This window comes from Myotis myotis, unplaced genomic scaffold (assembly GCF_014108235.1).
Source record: "Myotis myotis isolate mMyoMyo1 unplaced genomic scaffold, mMyoMyo1.p scaffold_m19_p_1, whole genome shotgun sequence".
Taxonomy (NCBI): domain Eukaryota; kingdom Metazoa; phylum Chordata; class Mammalia; order Chiroptera; family Vespertilionidae; genus Myotis; species Myotis myotis.
In genome coordinates, this window is record NW_023416313.1 from 69,723,206 (window position 1) to 69,750,929 (window position 27,724).

Consider the following 27,724-nt stretch of genomic DNA (forward strand, 5'->3'; position numbering starts at 1 on the left):
CCAACATCCCCTGAGGGATGTGGTAGTGCACAAAGCGGCAGGAAGCTGGAGAGGAGCCTGAGCCCAGGCCAGGTGCCACTCTGCTCCTGCTCATCCAGGGACCGCTGTGCCTGCCGCTGCCGCCGCCGCTCGGTAGGCTCGCTGCCACTCTGCTGCTGTCTCTGCGAGCCCATCCTTGGGTGATACTGGCACGCCCAGCCGCTGCGGCTGGGTTTGCCCTCCCATTCCCAGCCGCTGCGGCTGGGTTTGCCCTCCCACCTCCCGCCTCCTGCCTCCGCAGCCTTGGTTTCGTTCCTGTCTCCGCCGCCTCTACTTAGCTCCCTTCTGTAGCGCTTCGCTTTCATGTTGTCTTCAGTCTTTGCTCCCAGCCTGTATTTGCAAATTAACCACCATCTTTGTGCTGATTAACCAATGGGAGGCGTAGCGAAGGTATGGTCAATTACCATGTTTGTCTATTATTAGATAGGATGGCATCATATAGTTTGACTTTAATAACTACCATTTCTTGTTTGGTTTTTAAATTTGAATGAAATAAACCCATAATGAGTGAAACAAAGCAAAGGAATATTTTGTATTTCTTTAGCAATACAAAAGATAACAATAGTAAAATGTGTACTTCACTTAACCATGAGTTGATCAATGAATCAGAGTCTTCACAGTCCTCGTCAGGCACCATTAGGAAGAACATTCAAACTGGAGGCAGAGAGAAGAAAAAACTCAGAGTATCAAGAAAATACGATTCGATCTACTTGCAATTTGGATTTGTTCAAGAACCTGGTAGAGTGCTGGATCCACGGCCGCTTTGTGTTGTGTGTTCTGAGAGTTTATCCAATGATGCCATGAACCTTTGAAACTCAAAAGACATTTGCAATCAAAACACCCAGTTTAGCTAAAAACCACTTGAATATTTTCAAAGAATGCGTGAAAATATTCAAATGCAAGTAATTGCCCTAACAAAAATGACTGTTGGAGATAAATCCTTATTAAAGGCTTTTTATCTGATAGTGCTTCAGATCACAACAAAATAAAAAAGCCGTATAGGATTGGAGAAGACTTAATTAAGCCTTTCATGTTACAAGCTTGGGAAGAGGTTTTGGGAAAGCAGGCTGCCCAGAAACTGAAAGCAATTCCTATGTCCGCTAACACTGTCAAACGTGGAATTGAAGACATGGCTGAAGATATTGAAAATCAAGTTTTTGCCGAAGCTGGTTTGGCTCAGTGGATGGAGCGTCGGCCTGCGGACTGAGGGGTCCCGGGTTCGATTCCGACCAAGGGCATGTGCCTGGGTTGCGGGCACATCCCTGGTGGGGGATGTGCAGGAGGTAGCTGATCGATGTTTCTCTCTCACTGATGTTTCTAGCTCTCTGTCTCTCTCCCTTCCTCTCTGTGAAAGATCAATAAAATATATTAAAAAAAAAAAGAAAGAAAACCAAGTTTTAAAAATGGTGAAAAATTCACCATCTTACTCAATTCAACTTGACAAATCAGAGGACGTAAGTAACAAGGCACTTCTCCTTTTCTTTGTGAGGGTTGAGTGTGAAAGAGAGTTACAGGAAGAACTGCTCAACTTGCCGGGTGGAACAACCAGCTCTGAGATTTTGAAGCACTTAATAGTTATTCCCTGGAACGCGGAATTGAATGGAAAAATGTATTGGGATATGTACAGACAGTGCCGCAAACATGACTGGACATCTTTCAGGAATTGTTGCAAAGGTGAAAAATGTTGGTCGCCCAGACATTTTGTCCTCACACCGCATTCTACATCGTGAGCAACTTGCGGTGAAAAAAAATATCCCCAGAACTACACGAAGTATTATCAGATGTTATTAAAATTATAAATGAAATTCAACATAAAGCGCTCGATTCTTGAATATTTGAGGCACTTTGCTAAGAAATGGGTTCCCTGTACACTCCCCTTCTTCACGCTGACGGGGGATGGCTGTCGAGGGGCAAGATACTAACGCGACTGTTCACCCTGCGAGAAGTCAACATATTTTTCCAGAGGCCAAATAATCCCAAATTACAAGAACTCTTCTCTGACGATGCGTGGGTAGCCACGCTTGTATACCTGGCAGATACTTTTTCGCTATTAAATGAACTAAACACATCCTTGCAAGAACAACTTAAGGACGTGTTCACCCTACCAGGTAAAATGGATGCTTTTCAAAAGAAAATATTACTGTGGCAAACGCGGTTGGCGTTTTTTGCAGAAGATCTGCAAATGTTTTCAAACTTTGATGAATACATGAGAGAGAAGGATGTCAACCGGCAGGTGGTAACCATTGTTCAACAGCACTTACAGTCACTCACAGAACCTTTTGGTTGTCATTACCCAAAGAAGGAAGATCCCAGACATGGCAATATGTGGATAATAGATCCATTTGCAGCAAACATTGAAGATAGCAATTTAAGCACGAATGAAAAAGAAAGCCTCATCGATCTATCATCCGACGACAGCCTCAAAGCTAAATTCCAGTCATCCTCATCAAGACCTCATTTTGGGATCTCCATTACAAAAAGCGAATACCCATTGCTGAGGGAAAAAGCAATGAAAAGTTTGATTCAATTTTCAACAACATATTTGTGCAAAAAAACATTTTCATCTGTCACAGCAATTAAAACTCGGTACCAGTCTCAGCTGGAAATAAATACAGCTCTCCGTCTTGCAGTAACATCATTAGAGCCAAAAATCCATAAACTTATTTCAAGCAAACAAGAGCAAATATCACACTCTAAAAATTTGTAATACTTAAGTAAGCTTCAATTATTTTATTAAACTTACTTCAATAAATTTGTTACAATTAAACAACCTTTGAAGACTTTGTTATGATTAAATAAGTATTTATAATGTTGTTATATTAAATAGGTGCATTTCATATTAACAAAACGGAAGTTCTCTGATCATTATTTTACAAATGTATTTATCTTTTAAAAAAATCATATTAGTGGTCCGCCGGATTTAAAATTATGAACGTAGTGGTTTGTGAGGTCCAAAATGTTGGCGACCGCTGGTATAAAGTATGAGGATCTTTCTCAAGTGGTGGAATTGGTGGAATTGTAATGCATCCATTGGTCAGCAGGCTCATAAAACTGCTACATTAAGGCAGTTCTTTGCACACAAAGCGTCTTTGCTTGTGAGGGGGATTTTGGAAACGTCACAGATGGCTTGCTAAAAAAATACCCAGAGGAAATTCCTACAGCATACAAGCAAAGATGCAAATGCTGAAATATTCTCCTCAAGATGCCACTGAAAAAAAAAATGCCACTGTGAATATATCAACCCACAACCTTGGTATCCTGGGAAGACGATGTGGGCTTTTGCCCTGATCAAATCCTTTCCAGATTTATCCATGTCATCTCTTCCTTCTCCTTCACTGACGTGGGACTTTTCTTATTCTGCCATTTAGCCATGCTCCTCTGAACTTTCAGGCCTTTGCACTTTGTGCTATTCTTTTCTGTGGGGATCATTGCTCCCTCACTCCTACTTAACTCCTTCTCATCCTTCTGCCCGAGGGTATGTGTCATTTCTTCAAGGAGGGCGTCCATGGACCCCCAGGTGAGATTAGACCCTGAGATATGCTCCAAGTACACATACTTTCCCCTCTTCTGGCACCATTTTTCATGTAATTATTTTTCTTACTATATTTTCTAGCAACTATATATACTACAATTATGTCAACTCATGAGGGGCAGCGCCATGTTCACTGGCTATTTTCAGATCTCACCATAGTGCCTAACACATAGTAGAGCCTCATTAAATACTATATTTAATTGATGCGTTGATTGTAAGACACGTCAATATTTCATACACCCCTAGGAAGAACAAAAGACTTCCAGTTAAGCTATGACACGATGTTTTCTTATCATTTAGCACTTTTACTCTATATTTATTAGGAAATCTTCTTTTGTCTTATTTAGACATAGGTTTTTATATATTACTCATGCATATTTGAAAGGAAAAAGTGAAATAAATTGGTTAATATATTTTGTAAACATCTTCACATTCAGAATCTAACTCTTATGATGTGTCTCTCTTTTTTATTGTGGCAAACCATACCTAATGTGAAATTTAGTTTTTAAACTTTTTAAGTGTAGGATCCAGTGGCATTAAATACATTCACATTGTTGTGAGATTTATTTTTAACACTTAATTCAGGTTATTTTTTCTCCTCCCCCTGTCCCCCTCAAATATTATCTTTTGTGTCATCAAGAGCTTGGTGAGAGCACATTTAAAAAAGATGATTTACTATTGTCTCCATGAATTTCTTTACAAATGTCACACCCATTCCTTAAGTATTTACATACACATGCCAGGCAATGGCAATTCCATCATGACTATTGCTTGGGTAAAGTGATTTTCAGATGCGTTCCATTTTCAGAGATGTTAAAAGTGAAAAAAAGTGAAACAACAAACATGGCATTTGCCAAGTAAACACATAAACCGTATAGGTACATGTAAGAAGTGCTAGGCGAGTATATATGTAGGTAGGTAAGTCATAACAACATTTTATGCTCAATCTGTCTGTGAAAAATAAGAAACCCACAGCTGACTGGTGATGGAAAGGCCTCTGAGAGATTCAGACGTCCAGGCAGGAGTGTGCACCCTTCCCTCTCTCTGCGACCTGCCTCTTCAGGGCTGGAGCAAGAAGGATGGGGCTTTCACTTAACTGCAAGAAATTGGGCCGTCTGCTTCTGAGCTTTGGCTTGTTTGTTTTTTTCTTTAGCCTCTTGCCCTGTCACTATGACATCTGAATTTATGCACAATGGCTTAGGATTCTGATTCTGTTAGGGCTTGAGGACACTAGATTTTATCTAGTCAAATCCTTTTATTTTACAAAAATAGAAATTTGATATTTGTATAAAGGTGAAAGGCAACATGTTCATAGTCACATGAGAACAAATATAAAGTGGTGTAAAATGAGTAGATATCTCAGTGGAAGGTCATAGGCTAAGCACCTGGGAAAGCCTAAACTCATCAACATTATTTGAAAGCATCTGTTGTGGGTTGAATTGTGCCCCCTCAAAAGTCATTTATTGAAGCCCTAGTACCTCAGAAGGTAAGTATATTTAGAGATGAAGTCTCTAAAGAGTTAATTATGCTTAAAATGAGGCTGTTAGGTAGACCCCCAACTCAATCTGACTGCTATCTTGTATTTTTTAAAAAATATATTTTTATTGATTTTTAGAGAGGAAGGGAGAGAGAGCTAGAAACATCAATGATGAGAGAGAATCATTCATTGGCTGCCTCCTGCATGCACCACACTGGGGATCCAGCCAGCAACCTAGACGTGTGCCCTGACTGGGAATCCAATCATAACCTCCTGGTTCATGGATTGATGCTCAACCACTGAGCCACACCAGTGGGACTAACTGCTCTCTTTTGAAGCAGAGATTAAGACACACAGAAAGAGACACAAGGGATGCAGTAAGAAAATGATGATCTGTAAGCGAAGGAGAGAGGCCTTGAGGAAACCAGCCCAGCATCTTGATCTGGGACTCCAGCCTCCAGAACTCTTAGAAAAGAAAAGAAATCTCTGTTGTTTTAGGCCAGAATCTAACTCTTATGATGTGTTTCTCTTTTTTTTTTTTTTTTTTTTTACAGCCCAAGCAAACTAATACTTTTAATGAGGAAAGAGAAAAGGGGATTTAGAGAGATAATTACAAATGAGGGAGGAAGAGCCCACTGGAATGTCCCTAATAACTTACAGCAAGATTGGGCGTTGTTCAATGAGCCCCAGTAGACACAAGAGCCTCCCTTAAACCACAGCACTTCTCTTCCCAAGGCTCTCAGGAAGTATTTGCTAATGCACTTCCGTTAGCCAGGCTGAGGCTTGGTGGAGAATTCCATTAGAACTCTGGTTTGCTGGGCCAAGGATAGAGAAAAGGCTTTTCCCCCTGCCCTGAGTTCACACCCTTTTTAGCCCCCAATTGGTTAGGCAGGAGGATTATCCACAGAAGAGAAGAAAATGCCATCTTTGCAGTTTAGGGTTTCTTATTTCTTCTTGAGTAAATTTATATTCCCCTATAATGCCTCCCATCTCATCAGGATTATAACACTATCAGTACCTAATTGTACGTCTTTTTCGAATTAAAAAATACATCTTTTGTATTTGTTATAGACCTTTTCTCATTCCTTGTTTCATTTGTTTTCTTCCTCTTTTTCTTCCCTACACTTTACTGCCTCAGAAGAGAATTTAAAGTCCTTCTTCCCTTGTGTTTGGTTCACTTGGAATGGAGGCCAAACACTGGCCCTCATGCTGCCCTTGCCTCAGCCTCCCCTCCCCCTGTGGCTGTTTCCCCGAACAGAGTGGTGTGCTTCAGGGATTCTCAAGGGAAGTCGGTCGCAGACCTACACTCTTCTCCTGCCCTGCATTGTATTTAACTGGCTTGTTGTTATAGTCTTCCCTGAAAGAAATAGATCTGTACCACTGCCTTTGGTCTCACTCAACCAGGCACTTCAGTGTTTGTGCTGTTTGTTCAGTCTCCTCACATGCATGAAAAGAGAGCCGATTGTCGCATAGTTTCCATTCTGTGGCTGGAGTTTGGCAGCCTTTTACCTAATGCAACCCTACTGAGGTTCGGTCAGGGAACACCGCTTCTCAAGCCCCTCCACCCCACTTCCTTTGCAGCAATCTGAGTCAGAGCACTGGATGAAAAGCAAGGATGCTCGGCTCCTTGGATTCCTTTCATGCGTGTGTGATCTCTTCCTACTTTGCAGCTGGTTGTTTCCTAAGTGTTGCCGTCTCTCTGTTGATATAGAGAGAAAGGTCTGATGTCCAGGGGGCAGGGGATGCAGGAGGATATCTTGCCTGCCCCTCAAAATAGAATCCATGCAGCAGCAGAGTCATGCTCAGTGTTTTAGTTGGTTCATATCCTTGTTCTGAGTGGGACAAGCAGTGAAGCAATAAAAAGATATATTCTTTTCTATTATCTTGCTTTCTTTCCGGTAGCAAAATATGTGTGGGATAATAGTTGTGTTTTGCACTCCCACTTCATCATTTTAATCCTAGCTGTAGGGAACTGCATGAGTTTTCATGTTTGTTTGTTTTCTGACCTCTAAGTGGCAGTCTGTCTTGTCATTTTACTTCTCACATATTCACAGTGTCTGGAATGTCCTTGGTGCTAGACATATCATTCATTTAATAAGTGGATGAATGTCGCCATTGTTATATGACTGGGTTATTAGGACAATTAGCTAGAAGACATTTTCAACTAGGCTTCCTTATTAAGGTTGTTTTATTAAATTTTAGTGCCAATTTTATTTCCTTCCTACCTAGTAATATGGCTATAATTCTATAAAAGGCTAATGACTTGATTCGGAAGTTTTGATATGTGAGATACTTGTATTAAGATCAATCCTTCATTCCATGGTAGGATTCCTTACAGCCCAATGGGGGATAGTGGGTTGGGGGTGACTATATAAATATGAAAAACATAGTTTAAATATAGAAATATATTTTATATTAAAAATAATTACAATGTAGTGTGAGATATAACAGACACGCAAAATGTACCATGAGATACAGAAGGAGTGACACTTAAGTTACATTATTGGTAACTTAGAGAAAACCATGAAGATTAAGAGATATGAAGGATAAAGACCTATGAAAAGGAGCATTTCTCCGGAAGGTAGTAATACTCTGGAGTAGTCAGGGAGTTACATGTAGTTAATTATGATTTGGAAAAGAGTGGATGATAACTGGAAGGGCTTTGAAAATGCAGTTAGCTGTGGGTCACTAGGATAAACTTTACCTGGAATGTGTGGATGGTACTGGATTCCAAAGGGTGGTGGGCCATAAGCCAGAGTGGAAATGACTGGAGAAGATATGTATGTGAGTATGGGGCTGGGAGAAGTATATGTGGATTAGGGTTATATACTTGAAAAAGCTTCGTATGAAAAAGTGGTTAAAATAGCATTGTATAAGTTAGAAGAGAAAGTGTTGAGAGAATTTTTATGTACTTAGGGAGAGAGAGAGAGAGAGAGAGATTGTAAGCACATTTGAGCTAGAGTTTGAGCTGCGTAGCTGCTTTAGTCAGCCAACATTTGTTTGGTATCCCTTGGAGTCATGGCTTCAAACACTGGCTCAAATCCAAGACAGGAAAAGTACAGATAAAATTAAAGTATAAGCTAAGAATGCTTGAAGAACAGAACAAAATGAACTACCAGTGACATTGTTGGGGAAACATCATCACAGATCTGCAAGGATATCAGAGGCATGATGTACTGAGTGAATGTATAACCTTAAATAGTAAATCTAAAGATAGAAAGCTACTATGAAGTAAGGGGTTTACAGCAAGAGTAGGCTCAGGAAGTCTGAATATGAAGATTATGTTAAAATTTTTAAGAATAAACTTTTCTTTTTTTTCCAGTTATAGTTGACCTACACTATTATATTAGTTTCAGGTGCAGAACATAGTGATTACACATTTATATATCTTCCAAAGTGATCACCCCTGTAAGTCTAGTACCCTTCTAGCACCATACATAGAGATGACACTCACAAGAATGGACTCTTACTCTTATTTGCAATACAGGACTTATCTCTAGAAACTCTTGTATAAACCCCAACATGATGGTACCAAACCTCTATCACTTTATTCAAACACAAATTACCCTTCTACCAATAGCTTCATTTCTTGCATCTTCAGCATGTGCCTTTTGGTATAATCTAGGTTTTCTAAATTTTTATTTCCTCATAGAAGTTGTATCTATTATCATAATCTCTACAGCAATTTATATATAACATATAAAATTTATATATAATATTCACCATTTAAATTGTTGTAGAGGTCATGCAATGGATGCCATTTCTAAATCAGGAGACCTAGATAGATATAGATATAGATTTTGATATAGATATAGATATAGATGATATAGATAGATAGATATTTGTTGAGATTTTATTTATATGTGTACAAGTGCCCTATGGGTGAAGATGTTAAAAATGTCACTATTTTGCCATATTTTTTAGTTACTCAAATTACTGTGCAGCCCAAACTAATTATTTGTAGTGCTGAAATAGCTCTCTCAAGGATGATGAGAATCCATCATTATCCCAGTTAGTAGATATCTGCTACTGAATAGAGTTAAAGGTACCAAGTGTTTAATAATATTCAGATTTTTGCCTTAATGTAATTTCATCTCTGGATTTCTTTTGAGAAAGTCATGCCCAGCATTACAATAACCACTAGGGGCCACTGCTGAAGGTGCCCTAGTCTTGTAGGGGGAAAGGTGTGGGAAGAGTTGAGGTGAGAGAAGCTGAAGCTGCTTTTTTAACTAGAAAGTTTGCTGTAAAAATTAAATACAATTTAATAATTACCAAATAACAATGAAGCAAATGCCATCAGCTGTTAATATGCTGATTTAGTTCTGAATTTCCTGATATAGTTGGCAAAATGGGAGCTATACCAGGATGGGGCAGTTGTTTGTATGGAAAATAATACAATAATTAATAAATAATAACACAAGAATAAACTATTGTTTTGTGTACTCACAACTGCAAACCTACTTTTGCCCCCATCTGTATTGGCTTTATATTGTCTAATAAGATAAAATAATACCAGCTCATCTTCTGAGACAGACTTTGGAGGCACAAATTTAAATCCATTGTGTGATACAGAGAACAGACTCAGAGCTGTCAGAATGGATGGGGGATTATGGGGCTGGCTGAAAAAGGTGAAATGATTAAGAAAAACAAAACAAAACAAAAACTCATAGATACAGAAAATAGTATCTGGGATTACCAGAGGGAAAAGGGGATGGGAGGAGGTAGAAGAGGATAAAGGGGGAATAAATGATGACAGAAAGAGACTTGACTTTGGGTGGTGAACACACAATACAATATATATTATAGGATTGTACACTTAACACCTATTTAATTTTATTAACCAATGTCACTCCAATAAATTCAATATAAATTAAAAATAATAAAATAGTAAAAAATAAAAATTAATCCATTGTATCTTATATTTTTAAAATTTATCTTTATTGTTGAAAGTATTACAGACATCCTCTTTTGCCCCCCTCCACCCACACGCCTCCCCCTTGAAGTCCCCAGGCCTTCCCCACACTATTAACTGTGTCCATGGGCTTTGTGAGTCTTTATCTACAGGCTACGGAGCAACATATCTGGCAATGTTTTCAATTAGATTTTTCAAAAGACCCACCTATGCTGTTCAAAATGGAGTTTTATGTATATATTATCTATGAACTTGAGTGAATAACATTAAAACATCACTTGGGGAAGGCACTTCTGCAGGAAAAAATGAGTCAGATTAAGGAACATTACTTCCTAATGGTCTTTCTTAATGCAGACATTAAGTTTAAAGCTTCTAGGAGAATGCTGAGTTAAGGTACCCATTATGTTATTTTTCTGACATATCAGTTGCTTAAAATGATCTATTCACAAATGCTAAGAGTTGACTTTGTGTATTTATCTGATAAGAACCTGGAGCAGAGCTGCTGCCAAATGAATCTGATTTATTGGTCAAAATGGGAGTCATGTGTTTGACTTTTAGGAGTTGAGCATTCTATTGGCACTCACTTCTATCTGCTTCAGCGACATTTCTCTCTCTTGGTTTGTCAGCACCCCTGATACTATTCAATCTTGATTTTCCTTCTGCCCATTCTTTAATCGCTGGTGCTCTTCCACTGTTTTATTTTCACTGTGAGTTCAACTCTTCCTGTGGCAACATACTCCCTCTCTTTAACCACCATGCATATGCTATCATGCCTCAAAATATTTCCAGTTGGGACACCTCTCCTGAGATCCAGGCTTCTAGTTCCCACCACATCTCCATTTGGAAGAATATATGTATGTATAGATATTGTAAACTCCACTTCTTCAAAATTTAACTTATCAGATTCTCTCTTACTTCTCTGTTCCTGATATTAATACCACTATTTAAGCAGTCATTCAAGGGTGCCATCCATCTGGAAATCAACTAAGATGTATTCCCTTTCCTCTTCTTTCATATCTTACATTGCAGAATACTATCAATTTTCTGCCTTTATGGTAATTGTCTTAGTCCACATACTAATAAAATTTAAATGGAATTATATTAATAACTCCCTGCACACACATGTGTATGCATTTGTGCATGGGTGCACACACACACACACACACACATACACTAGACTGGAGAACCTTAATAGCATAGATTTTTTATCTCATTTTTGCTTTTCTGACACATTCTAGTTGCAAAATGTTTATTGAATGGATATGTAATGGGACAAAATAAATAATTAAATTTAATTAAATTTAAAATGGCCCTGTCTTTCTTATTTTTATTATTATTATTTTATTTATTTTATTTTTTTGTCTTTATTGTTTTTAACAAGAGTTTAGAGGTCTTGTCGTTTCATTTCTTTCCTTTCTCTCTGGAGGTTTCCACCTTTGCTAGCCAGCATGGTTCTTTGGGATTTTGTAATAGTGAATCAAGATAAGAAGAAAGAGGGAAGGAAGAGAAGTCTTTATTCAGGGCTTGAAGTGAATTTACTCAGAGAAACTGGAGAAGATTCCAGAAAGGCAAGTGTATTATCCTATATAATAAAAGCAAAGTATGCAAATTGTCCCCTCAACAGGGAGTTTGTCCGGGAGTTCAACCAGGGGGCAGGGCCAGCCAGGGGAAGGGAGGGAGGTCCCTGCCAGTGGTGGCAGCTGCCAGCCTCTTGGGACCTTACTAGAAATTCATGCACTGGGCCTCTAGTATTAATATAATGGACTAGAGGACTGGTGCACAACATTCATGCACTGGGTGCGGGGGGGTTCCCTCAGCTTGGCCTGCACCCTCTTGCAGTCTGGGACTCCTCAAGGGATGTTCACCTGCCAGCTTAGGCCTGCTCCCCGCATGGCGGACATCCCCCAAGAGGTCCTTAGCACTGCCACGGAGAGGGGAGAAGCTCCTGCCACCACTGCTGCACTTGCCAGCCATTAGCCCGGCTTCTGGTTGAGCGTCTGCCCCCTGATGGTCAGTGTGTGTCATAGCAACCGGTTGTTCTGCTGTTTGGTTGATTTGCATATTAGGGTTTTATTATATAGGACTAGAGGTGTGGTGAATTCATGCACGGGTAAGGTCCCTAGGCCTGGCTGGCGATCAGGGCCAATCAGGGCCTTCTGGCTGATAGCCAGGGCCTTCCTTCCAGCTGCCAGCTGGGGCCTTACTTCCTCAGCTGCCAGCTGCTGGCCGGAGCCTTCCTTCATTCCATTCACCCCATGGTGGTCAGTGCACGTCATAGCTAGCGATGTAACTCCTGGTCTCCCAGTCGAACTCCTGAGGGGACACTTTACATATTAGCCTTTTATAAATGTAGACAAGTGGCCGAAACCGGTTTGGCTCAGTGGATAGAGCATCGGCCTGCGGACTGAGAGGTCGCAGGTTCGATTCCGGTCAAGGGCATGTACCTGGGTTGCGGGCACATCCCCAGTAGGAGATGTGCAGGAGGCAGCTGATCGATGTTTCTCTCTCATCGAGGTTTCTAGCTCTCTATCTCTCTCCCTTCCTCTCTGTAGAAAATCAATAAAATATGTTTAAAAAAAATAAATAAATAAATATAGACAAGTGGCCTGGTGCAAAAAATTTGTGCAACGGGGGGGGGGGGGGGGGCGGTGTCCCTCAGCCCAGCCTGCACCCTCTCCAATTTGGGACCCCTCGCTGCCCTCCCCTGCCAGCCTCATGGCCCCCAACTGCCCTCCCGGACTGTTCTCCCAGAAGGTCTCCTAATCTAATTAGCATATTATCTTTTTATTAGTATAGATGTGGCAGAAAAGAGAAATTTCAGAGTATGTTATGGTCAGGAGACCCCCCTCAAGTGTTGAGTAATGCAAGCAGAATAAAAGAAATATGAAAGATAAAATTTGAAATTACTTTTTATTGCCTAATTATGTCCTGACAAAAGAGTCACAGATTCAGTGCAGATAATGGAGTACAGAATTCATAAAGGAGTGAGATAATGATTGATTGAATGAATGAAATCCTGACCAGCATTTTCATCTAGATGGAGAGTATTTCATATCTGCATAGAATTTACTGCAGATGGTCCACGGGTAAGGGATTGTAACCAGAGAATTTTGTGAAAGTTGATTTACAAAAGGTAATTTTGATTTATGTATTTTCAAGATAAGGTGATAATTATTTCTTAATAGTAAAGGTGCTTTAATAGAACTGTATCCTGATGAGCCTATTGAAATAAATTTATATGTGAATATTTGTCAAAGCACTAAATAAGTTAATTTCTTTGATGAGATTGCTTAATATTTTCTAATTAAATTACATTTACAAATATGCCGATTTCAATTTTAATGTAGTTGGTGGAAAGCTTTGTGAGTATGTATATATTTTATGGATAATGTTCAGCAAATATGTTCAACTTTCTTTAATTCACCTCCTCATTATAATAGAACTGTTATTCACTTAACAAAGAATGAACGCTCTAGCAGATGCATCTGCTCACCTAGTAACTAAATGTTCATTGTAGATGGGGGCCTTTAGGACATAGGCTTGACTTCCACATCATTACAAATGGATTTTTTTTTCTGTCATAAGTTTACTTCCTCTCATGGTGATATCAGCAATTTTATTAGAAAACACCCTCAAGGAAGCATTAATAGTGTAAGAGCGAGAGAGAACGATGATCCGGTTTGGTTCACAGGCAGTTCCTTTTTAAGAATTTGCAAAATAATGAATGGTTGGTACAATTGCAAGCAATCTTACCTTATCTTTACCTATATTCTTAATAATTATCTCACTGTCGATGTCAAGCAGAAATATCTGCTGGGTCCATACTAGATTTAGAAACCGAGTTGTAATCTTTTTTTGAGAAGAAAACTGGAGAGTGGAATATCTGGTAGGACAACTAATGTGTAATTTAAGATATATTCTCTTTATAAAGGTAATATAAACAACACTTTATTTTGAAGACATTATTGGATAATTTAACAAACTTTGACTCCATCACGAAGGCCTGGTTCTGAACTACTTGATATTTTAAAGCATTAGCCCGGCTTCCAGCTCTTCTTTTTCATTTCTGAGGATTGGAGTTTCTAAACCTGAAGATTGGGGTCCCTAGATTCCTTGTAGCTATGCCATCTAATGAGGCAGCCATTAAACAGCATGGCTATTGGATGTCTGAATGTGGCAAGTCTGATTTGATGGGGTATCAATGCAAAATGTATACACCTGATTTCCAAGGCTTAGTTTGGAAAAAACATTGCATTTTTCTTAGTTTTAAACATTTTTTATTTTTTATATACATGTTGAAATAATTTCCATCCATTTCTTTCCAGTTTTTTTGTAAATGTGGTACTAGACATCTTATTTTATATATTTTGAAACTTTTTTGTTCCATTGACTTATTTTATTGCGACACTGTTATGTATGTACTCATCCCCCCACCCCCCACCGCCAGCTTCACTTTGCCCATCTTCACCCAGCCTTCAGCCCCTCCTTCCCTCTGAGCATCACTATACTGTTGTCTGTGTCTATGGGTTATGTATGCACATATGTTCTTTGGATAATCTCTTCATCTTCTTTCATCTACCTCCCTCCCTCTCCCCTGCTTCCCCCTGACAGGTGCTAGTCTGTTAAAATTATATATTTGGCTTACTTTCTATTTCTATTGAATAGTATGGCTTTAGACTGTAGAAAATTTGTCATAGGATTGTGACTCTAGTGACATAATTTGCTTAGATGTCAGTGGGTATTTGAGCTTTAATAATTTTATTAGCTTAAGACATTCTGATAATAAGTGTCTCCGAATATGCACCCATTAAAATTTTTTTCTCATGCAGTTAAGGTGTTGATAAGAGAATTTTCTCTTAAGTCTTTGGTGACTGAATGACTTCTTGGTGATGCAAGGACAATTTTTGGTAATCCAGCAGCCAAGGTGACAATCCAGATAAGGTAGGTAGGCTAGTTGATCTTTCAAGTCTAAGGCAAGAAAAAAATTTCAGCTTCTCTGATGGAAATGGCTCTGGACCAGAATTCAGAAGACCTCGATGAAGCCAAAGCTTTCTTGGCCACTTACAAACTAGTTGTATGTTCTCCAGCAATAAATTATCTTGCCTGGAGCCAACAATGTGTTTTCATACCTATGAAAGGGGGCAGTTAATACCAGCAACACAATCCATCCACAGGGTTATTGTGGTAAGTGGAATTCTGATTGATAGAGTGCTCAGTAAAATTTGTTGTAAAGCCTTATCACATAAATAAGATGTTTTGATTGTATGACCTTTTAAGAGACAGTAAGATTGTATATATATATTTGTTTTACTGTATTTTTTGAAGGGAAAAATATATACATGGTATTTATTTCGCAGAGCTCTTGCAGAGCCTAAATTGATACTTCTACTCTCTGGTCCCTAATTCAGCCGGAGGTGATCACCTTAGCTGTTTCTGTGTTCAGTTGCTGTGAGGCTTATTACCACAGTGGTAAAAATAAATGTATGTTTTTTCTGTAACAACTTTAGACAGTAGCTAATGACTCCACGCTACGAGTAGAATTTAGCTCACTAATACTACTTTGCATTCATCTTCCTCTCGCCTCCCACATTTTATGATCTATATCACTATTTAATGCTTTTATTGCTTCTTCTATTTAACTTTAAATAATATAATTAAACTCATCTTTCTCCTTTTCATTAACTTAGTGTCTCTTGGTTTTTCCTTGTGTAAAATGAAAGCATTAGGGTCCCTACTGCATCTTCCCCTCTCCTTCTCTCCATCTTGTAACTTCTTTGAACTATGCCATCCTATCTAATAAAGACGGAATATGCAAATTGACCATAACTTCACGACAAAGATGGCGGCACCCACAGCCAATAAGGAGGAAATATGCAAATTGATGCAACACGGAGAGAGGTGGAAGATGGCTCCAGGCCGGAGCAAAGGCGGTGCTGGCAGCCAGGGGAAGGAAGGCCTATTTTTGCATGAATCTTCATGCATTGGGCCTCTAGTTACTTTATACCTTCACAGTTTCAGTTCAACCTTAATTTCTGTCAACTGAGTGATTCCAAAATTGAGAACCTCTAAACACATCTTACGTGATCAGGATTAGATAAAGTGTATTCACAGCAGAATCCAGCAGTGAGTTTTTCTTCCCTTAAAGGGGTTTTGGATAATTCTCCTGGGGCTTCCTTCCTGTGGACTTAAAACACCATACCGAGGCGTGGTAGAGAAAGCCTTATGCTGTTCTATTCCAAGAAAAGCCTATGTATAAGATGAGAATGACAGCACTAACCACACTCAAATCATCATGGCTTGTACTTTCATGAGAACGTTTGCCTAAACGTTGAAATGTCTTTTAGAGAATAATGAAGACCTGCCTCTTGATACCCATAATAGGAAAGCACGTGTTGTAATTGGTTGTTATTGCTGTCCATCATGTTGGGATAAAAGAAGTGGACAGGTTACCTCGAAGGACAGATTAGTTTATCTTTAGATCTTCGCCCTAGATGGATCAAAATTTGAAAATCCACCTTTTAAAATATGGAAATAGAGTGGGTGAGTTATAGAAAATCTCAGGTCTTTGAAACAGTTAAAGCAGTGGTTCTCAACCTTCTGGCCCTTTAAACACAGTTCCTCATGTTGTGACCCAACCATAAAATTATTTTCGTTGCTACTTCATAACTGTAATGTTGCTACTGTTATGAATCGTAATGTAAATATCTGATATGCAGGATGGTCTTAGGCGACCCCTGTGAAAGGGTCGTTCGACTGCTAAAGGGGTCGCGACCCACAGGTTGAGAACCGCTGAGTTAAAGAGATACTCAGGTGACTGAGTTTGAGAACCCAGTGTATATAATCTTTTATTATTAATTAAATTGACTAGCAAATAGAGAAGTTTTTCTGGAATCTTTCTACTAATGTTTGTATCTCAAGGGTGTGAACTTTTTATTGCTTAAGTAAAATACCTTATTAATTTGTTTGGCTCAGCAAAAAGAAAGAAGTCTTTCTTGATCTTGGGCCAAAACAATTTCCTAAAATAGGTTAAGAGCAGGAAACATAATCCTGTGTCATTCAATTGTGCCACTTAAAGTCCGCTATTCAAAGCATCAAAAGCACATATGTTCTTTTGGAAATATTTTTGACTGTGTGTTTTTCCTTTCTTCCAGCATTAAAAAAATAATTAACAAAGCAAGATAAAAAAAAGATCTGTTGCATCTTCCTGAAACTGCTTGTTGCTGCAATAAGACACTACTTGGTTGAAATATATTTAGTTTCTTCAATGCCCCTGGGAAAAGAGGCAGACCTTTTTCTGGATGTGGCTTCTGCTTCTGTTTAATGTTGCATACCAAATTATTTGTCTTTATTAACTTTCTTTTTTGTTTGTTTTGAAGTTATTGTTTCTCATGCTTGGTTTATTTGCAGGCATCATGCTAATCTTCTCAAAACCTCCATATTGCCATTTTAGAATCGAGAGCATGACAGATGGAACCTAGACTTAAGCTCGTGTCTAACTCAGAACTCATCATTCATTCCACTCCTCTGCACTGTACACAGTGTATGCTCTGGGAGAACAAGCGATGCCACATAACTGATGGTGTTCCATTTCATCATTTCAGCTTGCCTGCCCCTATTAACAGTAAGTCAGAAAAGCTCCCCCCCGACCCCCCGCCTAAGCTCTCTGTTTCATCTTCTATAATAGACAATAAGCTTTTACAGGGAATTATCATCATTTATGATGCATTTTCATAACTCCTGCGCCTAAAATAAAACTTTGGCCTAGTAGGAGGTAATAAAGCTAAACTGATGATGATGAAGATAATAACTATTAGCATTTAGTATTAATAGATAATTTCAATTTCTGTTCCCTTCCCACACACATTTTTTTAAAACTTCACTTTTGAAAGCTTCCCACACTTCTCTATCTAGATAGTTTGACTTCAACTCTAAACTTCACACTCTACCCTCTCCAGAGTGGGAGCTCAGCTATCAGAAAGTCACTGTTCTTCTTGTGAAATAAAAATTTAGAGCAATCCTAGGGAGTGGGCCATATCACAATAAGAGGATGGAGCTGAGACAGAGCACATAAGTCTAGAATGCCAAAGTGAAGTTTAATCCTTTTCTAAACATAATTCTTAGATAATAGAGACATTAATTAAAACCTGCCTCTTGCAGCATATATAGGACAAACAGTGTTCTGCACTCAGTAGGTAAGTGGGCTTCCTGCAAAGCCAGCGGAAACCTCAACTGTGCCTTCTCCCATCTATCAAATCATCTGAGCAATTTGAGTTAACGAAATGGCATTGCAATGGAAGCAGCGATGTAGTGGCTGATAGTGTTTGTTTAAATGCTTTCATTTGCTTTATTTGTTAAATTAAATGTATTGGAGTGACATTAGTTAATAAGATTATATAGGTTTCAAGTGTACATTCCTATTATACATGATCTGTATAATGCATTGTGTGTCCAACACCTAAAGTCAAATCATCTCCCATCACCATTTGGCTCCCTTCAGCATTTACTACCCCATTCACCCACTTCTCTCTGGTAACCATCATAGAGTTTCTGTGTCTGAGTTTCAGTTTTATATTCCATACATGAGTGAAATCATATGGTTCTTAGTTTTTCTGACTGACCTGTTTTGCTTAGCATGATATTCTCAAGGCCCATTCATGTTGTCACAAATGGCAGTATTTCATCTTTTCTTACAGCTGAGTAGTGTTTCGTTGCATATCTATAACACATCTTCTTTATCCAATCATCTATTGAAGGACATTTTTGTTGTTTCCATGTTTTGGCCAACATGAATAATGCTGCAATGAACATAGGGGTGCATATATCTTTGCGAATAAATGTTTTCACATTTTTTTATGTGTAGACCAGAGGCCCAGTGCACGAATTCATGCACGGGTGGGGTCCCTTGGGGTAGCCTGCAGAGATTGGGCCCCCAGCCTCGCAGTCCAGCAGCCCCTCCTGGCACCCTGCCTTGGCCTGGCACCACCCGCTCACCTGCTCAACCATCCCGGCCCGGGTCCTGCTCTCATCGGGGCTCATTGAGGCCAGCAGCGCCTCCACTGCTGCCCACTGCTGTGTCACCGACATCCACCATGTTCCATGCCAACCCCTGGTCATCAGTACATGTCATAGCAAGCGGTCGAACTCCAGGTCTCCTGGTTGAACTCCCAGTTGAATGACCGCCCAAAAGGACAATTTGCATATTAGGCTTTTATTATATAGGATACCCAGAAGATAGATTGTTGGGTCATAAGGGAACTCTATTCTTAATTTTTGAGGTACCTCTATAATATTTTCCATTCTCACCAGCAGGGAATGAGGTTCCTTTTCCCCCACAGCCTGGCATGAGCCACAAAGTGAGTGAGAGGGAAGGTGCTAGAATCCTAGGCATTCCTCAGATGGCTGCTATTTGTGCTGGGCTTGGAGGGGTCCATGAGAAGCCAAGCTGTGAACCAAGTGTGGCTGCTTCTAGTGCTGGGCTTGGGCCACTTAGCAAAGAGCATGTTGAGGCCAACTCTGCACCCAAGTTGGGTGGAGTGGGGTCTCAGGGAATCACTAGGGCAGAATGAGAAATGTTAGTCAGTTTGGCGCTCATCTGCTGGCTCTGTGAGGGGAGGACTCAGAAAAGGTACAATAGCCTCTACCAGCACTTCTGTCTGGGAGACAGTTGCCCCTCCAGCTCTTACCCTGATTCCAGACAATTCAGTTCCTCCCCATATGTCCCTGGAGCTTTTTGAGCTGCTGCCCCAGCATGGGGCTCAGAGCAAGTGAGTTTGAGTAAATCTGTGTGCAGGCCCTTTAAGAGGAATACCTAGGATTCCAGCACCCTCCCTCTCACTCAGCCACAATCTCTGCTGAATTTTACAGCCAGAGATAATGGGGACTTCTCTTCCTTGGCACTGGAACCCTGGGCTGAGGGTTCTGGTGTGGGACTGGGACCCCTCGCTCCTCAGGGGGAACTTCTACAGCTGAGCTATCCTTCCCAGTTTTTATCCGGCACATGTGGATGTGGGGCCAGACTGTTCCACCAGTCTGCCCCTCCTACCAGTGCCGACGTGGTTCCTTCTTTTTATCTTAGTTGCAGAACTTCTGTCCAGCTAGATTTCAGGTGGTTCTGAATGATGGTTGTTCTATAGTTTAGCTGTAATTTTGATGTGGTTGTAGGAGGCAGCGAGTTCTGCATTTAGCTACACTGCTATTTTGACTAGAAGTACCCGCTAGGGGTATTTTAATACAACTACTAAGGTGTGAATCTTCTGGGATCATTGATCAAAGTGATCAATGAGGATTTTCCAAAATGGATGATCAGAATGTCTGTCTGCCCTGTATGATATCTAGGAATTTTCAGCATACAACTAGTCAGTAATCTTTACCTGGTTTCATGGAGTTTCATGCTAAGTGTATATACAGCTTAATATCCCATTAATAGATACAAATTCAACTATATACAAAGGGTTTTGCTTTGTTTTTTTTTTTAGGTTTTTTTTTTTTTGCTATGTAGCTCCCTCCTGTCTGATGCTCTGCTCCATGAATTCCAGCTACCTGAGTCTCCTTGCGCCAATCTACATCTTCTCAACTCAGTGCGCTTATCAGGTTCTACCTAGGTGTCCTCTTCTCTGCAGCTAGACTCAAATGTGCCAGAGTTGGTTGTTCATAGAGATCACAATTTTGTCCTCTCTTCCTAAAAAGCACAGCTTAATTCTGCCTCTGTCTACTGAAGCAGTTGTTCAGTTTTATAATTGTTTATAGTGGGATGATAAATCTGGACCCTGCTTATACCTATGGCCAGGAGCATGATTGCATAACCCCTTTTTATAGATAAATAAACTGAGATTAGAAAGACTAAGTAGTATAGTGATGAAGAACAGGGACTTGTGATTTAGGTTGGAATTTAAATTTTTGCTGTTTACTAGTTTTACAACCTTGGGTAACTTATTTATCTTTCTGTCTTAAAATGGATATGCTTATAATAATGATCATGGTAATAATAAAAATAATAATATTAGAAATTGTCTCTTGCTATTATTGTGACAATTAACCAAGATGATGAAAGTGAGTTTTTAGCACAGTGCTTGGCACAAAATGAGTCTTGGATATGGTGTTAGCTAACTAACAATATTATCCTTAATTACTTCGGTAGAATTCTGACTTTAAGTTGAGGAATGCAATATTGGTTAACAAGATAGATGTTTTTTCATCACTTATCAAAGCTTGGTTTCCTTTAAAAAGTAGCCAGAACAGGAAATAGCTATATTCAGGCCCATAGGACAAATCCCCTTGAAACAGTGACAAGGTACACTCATTTAATGAAACACGAGAAGTCCTGTTAGTGTTTGCAGGGAATATTTTTAAGAGAAGATCTCTGGATAACCCATCACAAATTCTCAGTTCAGGGTACTTATTTAATTAATCACAATGATGGATATCTTTAATATTAGGCAAAAAATAACAGTTCCATTGTCTTGAGACTATAATTACTCAAAACATAACTTTAAAAATTTTATTTTTGTTGTTGAAAGTATTGCCAATGTCACCTCCCTCCCACCCCCCACATTGACCCCTTCTAGCCCACACCTGCTGCCTGCCCTAGGCCTTCACTACACTATTATCTGTGTCCATGGGTTATGCATATATGCATATAAGTTCTTTTGTTAATCTCTTGCCACTCACCCACCCCCGCCTTCCTCTGAGATTCCATAGTCCATTACATGCTTCTATGTTTCTGGATCTATTTTGTTCATCAGTTTATTTTGTTCATTAGATTAAACATATGAGTGAGATCATGTGATATTTGTCTTTCTCTGACTGGCTTATTTCTCTTAGCATAATACTCTCTAGGTCTGTTACTCTTTGAGACAGCATGGAGGGACCTAGAAAACATAACTTTTAGAGGACATACCCAGTTGTCTTATTAGGACTCTGTGCAAACTTGAATGATCATAAATAGAGCTCAACAGAGAAAAATCAGGAAAAGCTAGCAGGTTCACTGCTGAATGTTCTCTGATGTCCTGAGTTGTATATCAGGTAGACAAGAAATAAGACACACAGATTTGTCAGAAATGTAATGAAATATTTCAGCCCATAAAGGAGAATTTTGAAGTCTCTCTATGGGCTGATTATAGCCGGTGTGTCAGCCAACAACATTCCCTTACTTTTAGATAACAAACATGCCAGTTAGTTAGCTCTTGTTTGTGTTTTACTATAGATAGACTTAAATTATATTCATATTGTCATGCAGAGCAAACACATAGAAAAGTTTGCCTTTGATCTAAATACAGCTATTCCCTCTCTGCAGTGACATTTGAACTGTATATTAGAATAAAGAGTGTGTAACAAGTGAGGCATAGAAAGTAGACAATTTAAATAAGATAATTAAAAATCTAATTAATTATAATGTTGCCTTGAAACTTATTTCAATAGAAGGTTAAGTTGATTTATGAAAATGCAGACATCTGAGATTGATGCTCCAAAATGCCATGAATATCTGCAAATTCCTGAATTTTCTTACCACTCTGACTCTGAAGATTTAATGCAATAGTTGTTAGTATAAAGCATATTCTTTATGCACAATTCTTGAACTAGAATGAATTTTATTCTTTCATGGCCATTAAGAAGCTTTCCCTTTTCCCAATCATTGTAAATTCTTCCAACTATTCTTATGCAAAGTCAAGAAAATGGTTTTTCTAGACACCGGAATAACATATCACTGCAGTAATTTAAGTTGCAGAAGAGTTTGTTTCTCTCAGCACATTCGGTGTAACAAAGCTTCTGCCGAGGAGCTCAGTAAAGCATTCTAAGGGTGTTGGCATATTTTCCTTCTGAAGACAAATGCCCCATGTTTGGCACCCTCCAGCCCCTGTGGCACCAGTATAGAAGACTTTTAGGTTGGAGTTAAGCATGGATAGAACATCTCTCATGGGAAAGTGTATGTATTGGGGATCCTTGCCCTTTTCTCTACCCTCTTACTTTCCTTTTCCCCTTCAATTTCTTATCTTCCTTCTCAAAGAAACACGAGGAGATACCACTTAGAAATTTAGATATGCTTGTTGGTGTCTTAGTGCGCAGACATCGGAAAGCTAAAACCAAGAAGATTATTTATATAATCTTTAAAGCTGGAAGTTTTCAAATACACTGCAACAAAAGAAATTTAAAGGGTAGTTTTATATACGCCGTTCAGATTCTACTGCACTGTCCTCACATCACTAGGATGATTTAGCACTGACTTGGTGAAGGTAATCATACAAGTGAAAGAGCTGCCCCTGGCAGCTTGTTAGTTTCCGAGCTTTCCACAGAACTTCACCCAACATGACATTTTGATTGCATGCATCCAAGAAGTGGTCAAGGTTGATCAGTCAGCTTTCAACTGAATAATCTGCTCCTGATGGAGCGGCAGCTACAATCATATGTTTTTTAAGGAAAGGGATACAGTGAAAAATAATATCACAATCATGTATTTATGAAATGTTCATTTCTGTTAACAATCACTGCTAGGACAAATCATTACATTTCTAAAAGAAATTAAAAAACTGCATGGAGATAGTCTTAACTGAAAGGATTACCCTCAATCCTGCTTATGTTCTTAACGAATGCAGTACAGTGTCATAAATGCCCTTACATCCTTGTTACATAGTGTGAATTACAAATAGAAAGATCAAAGAAATGTTATGACTTACCCCTAACAGGATCTAATACATGAATCCTCTGTCCCTTTCTCACTTATTACAGATGCCTTTCATTATAGAGTTCCCATAATCTAATAGTCAATCCAAAATTTTTCATAATTATAGGAAGACAATACCTTTGCCATCTTCACGGTCACATTCTGATATTTTAGTGTGTTGAATACAGTCAATATTTATTAAAACTAACATATGAACATATGAATAAAGTATCTTTATGTACAAAGTGGCACGTCATGATTTCTACCTAATATTTAATAATACACTTGCAAATTTTCCCTGCATTAACATAGTCATAGTAGAAAACAATAAATACAAACATTAGGTAATAGAAGAACACCAGGAAAGTAGGAAAGGCACCATGGGTAAAAACTGCCACTTCCGGAAACTTTAAACTTGAAGGAAGGTCACGTCGTCAGGGAACCCACATGCCTGGGCTGCCTGGTTAACTGCTCACAAATGCCTTTCCTAAAATCGGTTTTCCTGAGAACGTTCCCAAACAATGTACAAATGTGCTTTCTCCCGTCTCAATGGACAGGAAAGAGCCATGACTTTTTATTCTATCAGATTATTGCATGTCATCTGGACATCATTTTATTGGGACAGGTGATTGGTATAGACTGGCGAGCAGGACTGGAAGTCAGGATCAATTCCACAGGTCTTTCTCTCTTTCTACTCCTGGAGCATAGAAGCTGAAGATTAAGCCTGTAGGGAAAAAACAGTTCAGATTCCAAGAAAGTGAGTAAGTAGAGATGTTGGATATGGGGGTGAATGTGTTAGTGACTAGAATAATTATTTTCCACCCAGTAGAGTCACTTGAAACTGAACATGTCTGAAAGGAAAACCACTATACTGCCTCCTAAACCTGCTCCCTCTCACTCCATAATTCCCAGCTTTGAGATTACCTCCATGACCCATCCAGTCACTCATGCCAGAAGTCTGGACATCATACGTAGTTCTAATCTTCTTCATTCCTCACTCTCCACATTCAGTCAATCACAGAATCACATGTGCCTGACATTTCTCTCTTCCATTCTGTCTCTTCATCCCCATCTCTGTGTCACTGCAGATGTGGTAAGTCCTGTCCTTTTCCGAGAGAATACTGCAATAGTTTTCTGACTTCTCCGCTTACAGTCTCATTCCTTTTGGATTCATCTTTCACAGTAAACATCAGCGATGTGTCTCAAGCACAAATCTCATCATATTCCTCTTCTAATTAAAGCTCTTAACTGTACCTTGTCACTAAGGGACATAATTCAAGGTGTGTTGCTTAGGGTGACAATGTGGGTAATTAAGAAATTTATTGGCAACGTTCATTCTTCTCCTAATAAGTAGAGAGAAGAATGACCAGGCAACTCTCTGCGTCTCTTTCATAGGAAGCAGAGCAAAGACTTTGGTTGATTATATTGGGGCAGAAACAACTTTCTCTGTTGGTCTAAAAAATAGCCGGAGATGGGAAATGGGCAGTGGCCTGACCTGGCAGGGGCTAGATGTTTGCTGTGTGGCAATGCTGGGGTTTGCTAGAGTCTGGGAGGAGGAGGATATGATGGGGGTGGGGCAGGCATGGTGCTGGGGTGGAGACCTGCACCCTATTCTTTATGGCACAGTTGGCAGAAACAGGGTCTTTGGTAGAGTTGGTTGCATTCTTGCCTTACATAGGGGAAAGGTGGCCACTGGCTTCCATGGCATGAGGGAGAGGCAGTTTGAGGAGCAGAGAGTGGCCATAGGGGCTATGTTAAGCCTTAGTTTGTGGAAAGGACTGCAGAACAGGGTATTTCTGATGGTCTCCCAGAGCATCTGCAGCTGACAAGAGGGTTCAGCATTAAAATCTCTCTAAATTTCAGTGTATGTGTCATCTTTAGGAATAATAGTAATAATACAGGACTTTATAAGCACTGAATCTCTCACAACCTTAAAATTTCATAAATTTATAATTCTTACAAAGAATAAATTATTGCTTTTATAGTAAAGTATCACGATAGGCTCTTTAAGTATATTAACACTTTAGAAACAAAGAAGCACAATGATCTTAGGAGAAATGATTGTTTTAGCCTGGTTTTTGGATGTGGAACCCAATGTAATTATTAACGTAATCTATACTTTCAAATGCAAGATATGAAACTATTTGCTTCACCAGTATGATTTTTCAAAATTACAAAAAAGTTCAAGTAGATTGAAGGTTATATATTTTGGTCTTGATTCACATTTTTGATTAGCAGTAGTATAGGAATCCTCTATACAATTTTATGTTATCATTTCTATTCCATCCTCCATAAATGATCTGTTCATGGTCTTTGCTTTACTTTTCTATTTCCCAATATGTATACAACATATTTGTATGTTTAGAATATTAATGAACTGGTGTCGTATTTATACATTTCCTCAATTTGTTTTCTTATCATTCTCTTTATATTTGGAACTTTTAAGTCATAATATAGTATAATTTCTATCTTTTCCATTGATTTTTCTTACATTGTTTTATGTTTTGAAAATTCTTACTCAGTCAGGCACTTAAAGCATGCCTAATTTTTCCTCTATTGTCTCTTTCTTCCTTTAGTCCTTTATACATTTTCTCTGTGGGGTATTAGTAGCTACTATCCCCATGTCCACACTGATTATTGACCACTTCATTCAGACCATTTGTTGGCATCAATAAGAAGGAAGTGTGCTTTCTCTACTTCACATTTTCGCATTGAAATTCTGGTCTTAGCTGAAGTCCTATGTAACAGCAAATCAATTCCTTTAGTGATGTCATCTTTGCTACTTCTTGTCATAAGAGAATTAATCTCAGAAGAAGAAAACAGAGCACATTTGCATTTAAAACACAAATGTGTATTGAACTGCATAGAACTAACATATGTCTAGTCTTTTACTTCAGTGGCCTTCAAAACTTAACACAAATTATTTTTGTATTAATAGCTCTTTTGACAGTGGTCCCAGTTATTGTTTAACTGAACTTGGCTCCTCTGTAGGTGAACTTCCAAGTAAAGTCAAGTGTTTGCAGCATAGATCAGCTAGGTAAACATCTGGATTCATGTGAGTAGGGTAGTGCTTATGATTAATGTTGCATCAACCATTTTTTCTCAAAAATCTGCAACCAATATAGGAACAAAGGAGTTTTTTATTACAGTTTCTGTAACAGCATCGTATTAGTGGCTGGGCAGGTGACATAGGGAGTAGACACAACAATGATAATCTCCCCCCTGGACATTACCCAGAGTGACTGCCATTTTGGTCAGGCCAATTATGGGCATATATATTTTTTGTTCTTTAAAAAAATATTAGTTGCCAAAGGGCAAATTCTTCTGCAGGTTCTAAAACGAACCAAATACTAATTGTGAGGGCTCTTAATCAATGCTTCATATGAAAATAAAATGAGTCAGAAGAAAATATGAGCCAATTCTAGGAAAGCAAAGACAATTGCATGCTAAGCTGGGACAGTTAATTCCAGGAGGCCTAAAATTGGCTTGTGCTCTTTTAAATATATATTTTATTGATTTTTTTATAGAGAGAAAGGGAAAGGGATAAAGAGTTAGAAACATTGATGAGAGAGGAACATCAATCAGCTTCCTCCTGCACACCCTCTACTGGGGATGTGCCTGCAACTATGGTACATGCCCTTGACTGGAATCGAACCTGGGATCTTTCAGTCTGCAGGCTGATGCTCTACCCACTGAGCCAAACCAGTCAGGACAAGGCCTGCACTCTTTTAATGAAATGAGAAATACACCTGCTTTGCCCTGATTCCTGGTTAAAGCATGGAGCATGCAGAATAGCAGTGTTGCTTGTAAACATAGTTTTGAAAAGTTTTAATTATTTATTGATTAACTATTATTGTAGCGAAATTGATCATCTGCATATGGTAGTCACTAAAATACCTGGAGGGCTTTGTCACTCAGCTAGTTATAGACCAAGAAATTGTCTGCATGACTGGCTTGGTATAAAAAACTCCAGGTGAAACTACATTTTGGATCACCTTGTTTGAGGTGCTCTGTGCACACATCCATGGTTCCTGGGCCCAGAGAGGAAAGACATCCTGGTGTAGTCCTTACAGAGGGAGGACAATCGGACCTCCAAGCTGGCTTCTC

At 39.1% G+C, this 27,724-nt stretch overlaps 1 protein-coding gene across 3 annotated transcripts in view; it reads right to left on the reverse strand.

The window, feature by feature from the left end:
• Nucleotides 1–23,099: 23,099 nt before the first annotated feature.
• Nucleotides 23,100–27,724, reverse strand: part of EMCN (endomucin) — a 101,468-nt gene continuing 96,843 nt past the window's right edge. For all 3 annotated transcript variants that reach the window (XM_036340736.1, XM_036340718.1, XM_036340727.1), the window contains one exon: nucleotides 23,100–24,341. In XM_036340736.1, the coding sequence (XP_036196629.1) occupies nucleotides 24,283–24,341 (59 nt within the window). In that variant the 3' untranslated portion in view covers nucleotides 23,100–24,282. The remainder of the gene's footprint in view (nucleotides 24,342–27,724) is intronic.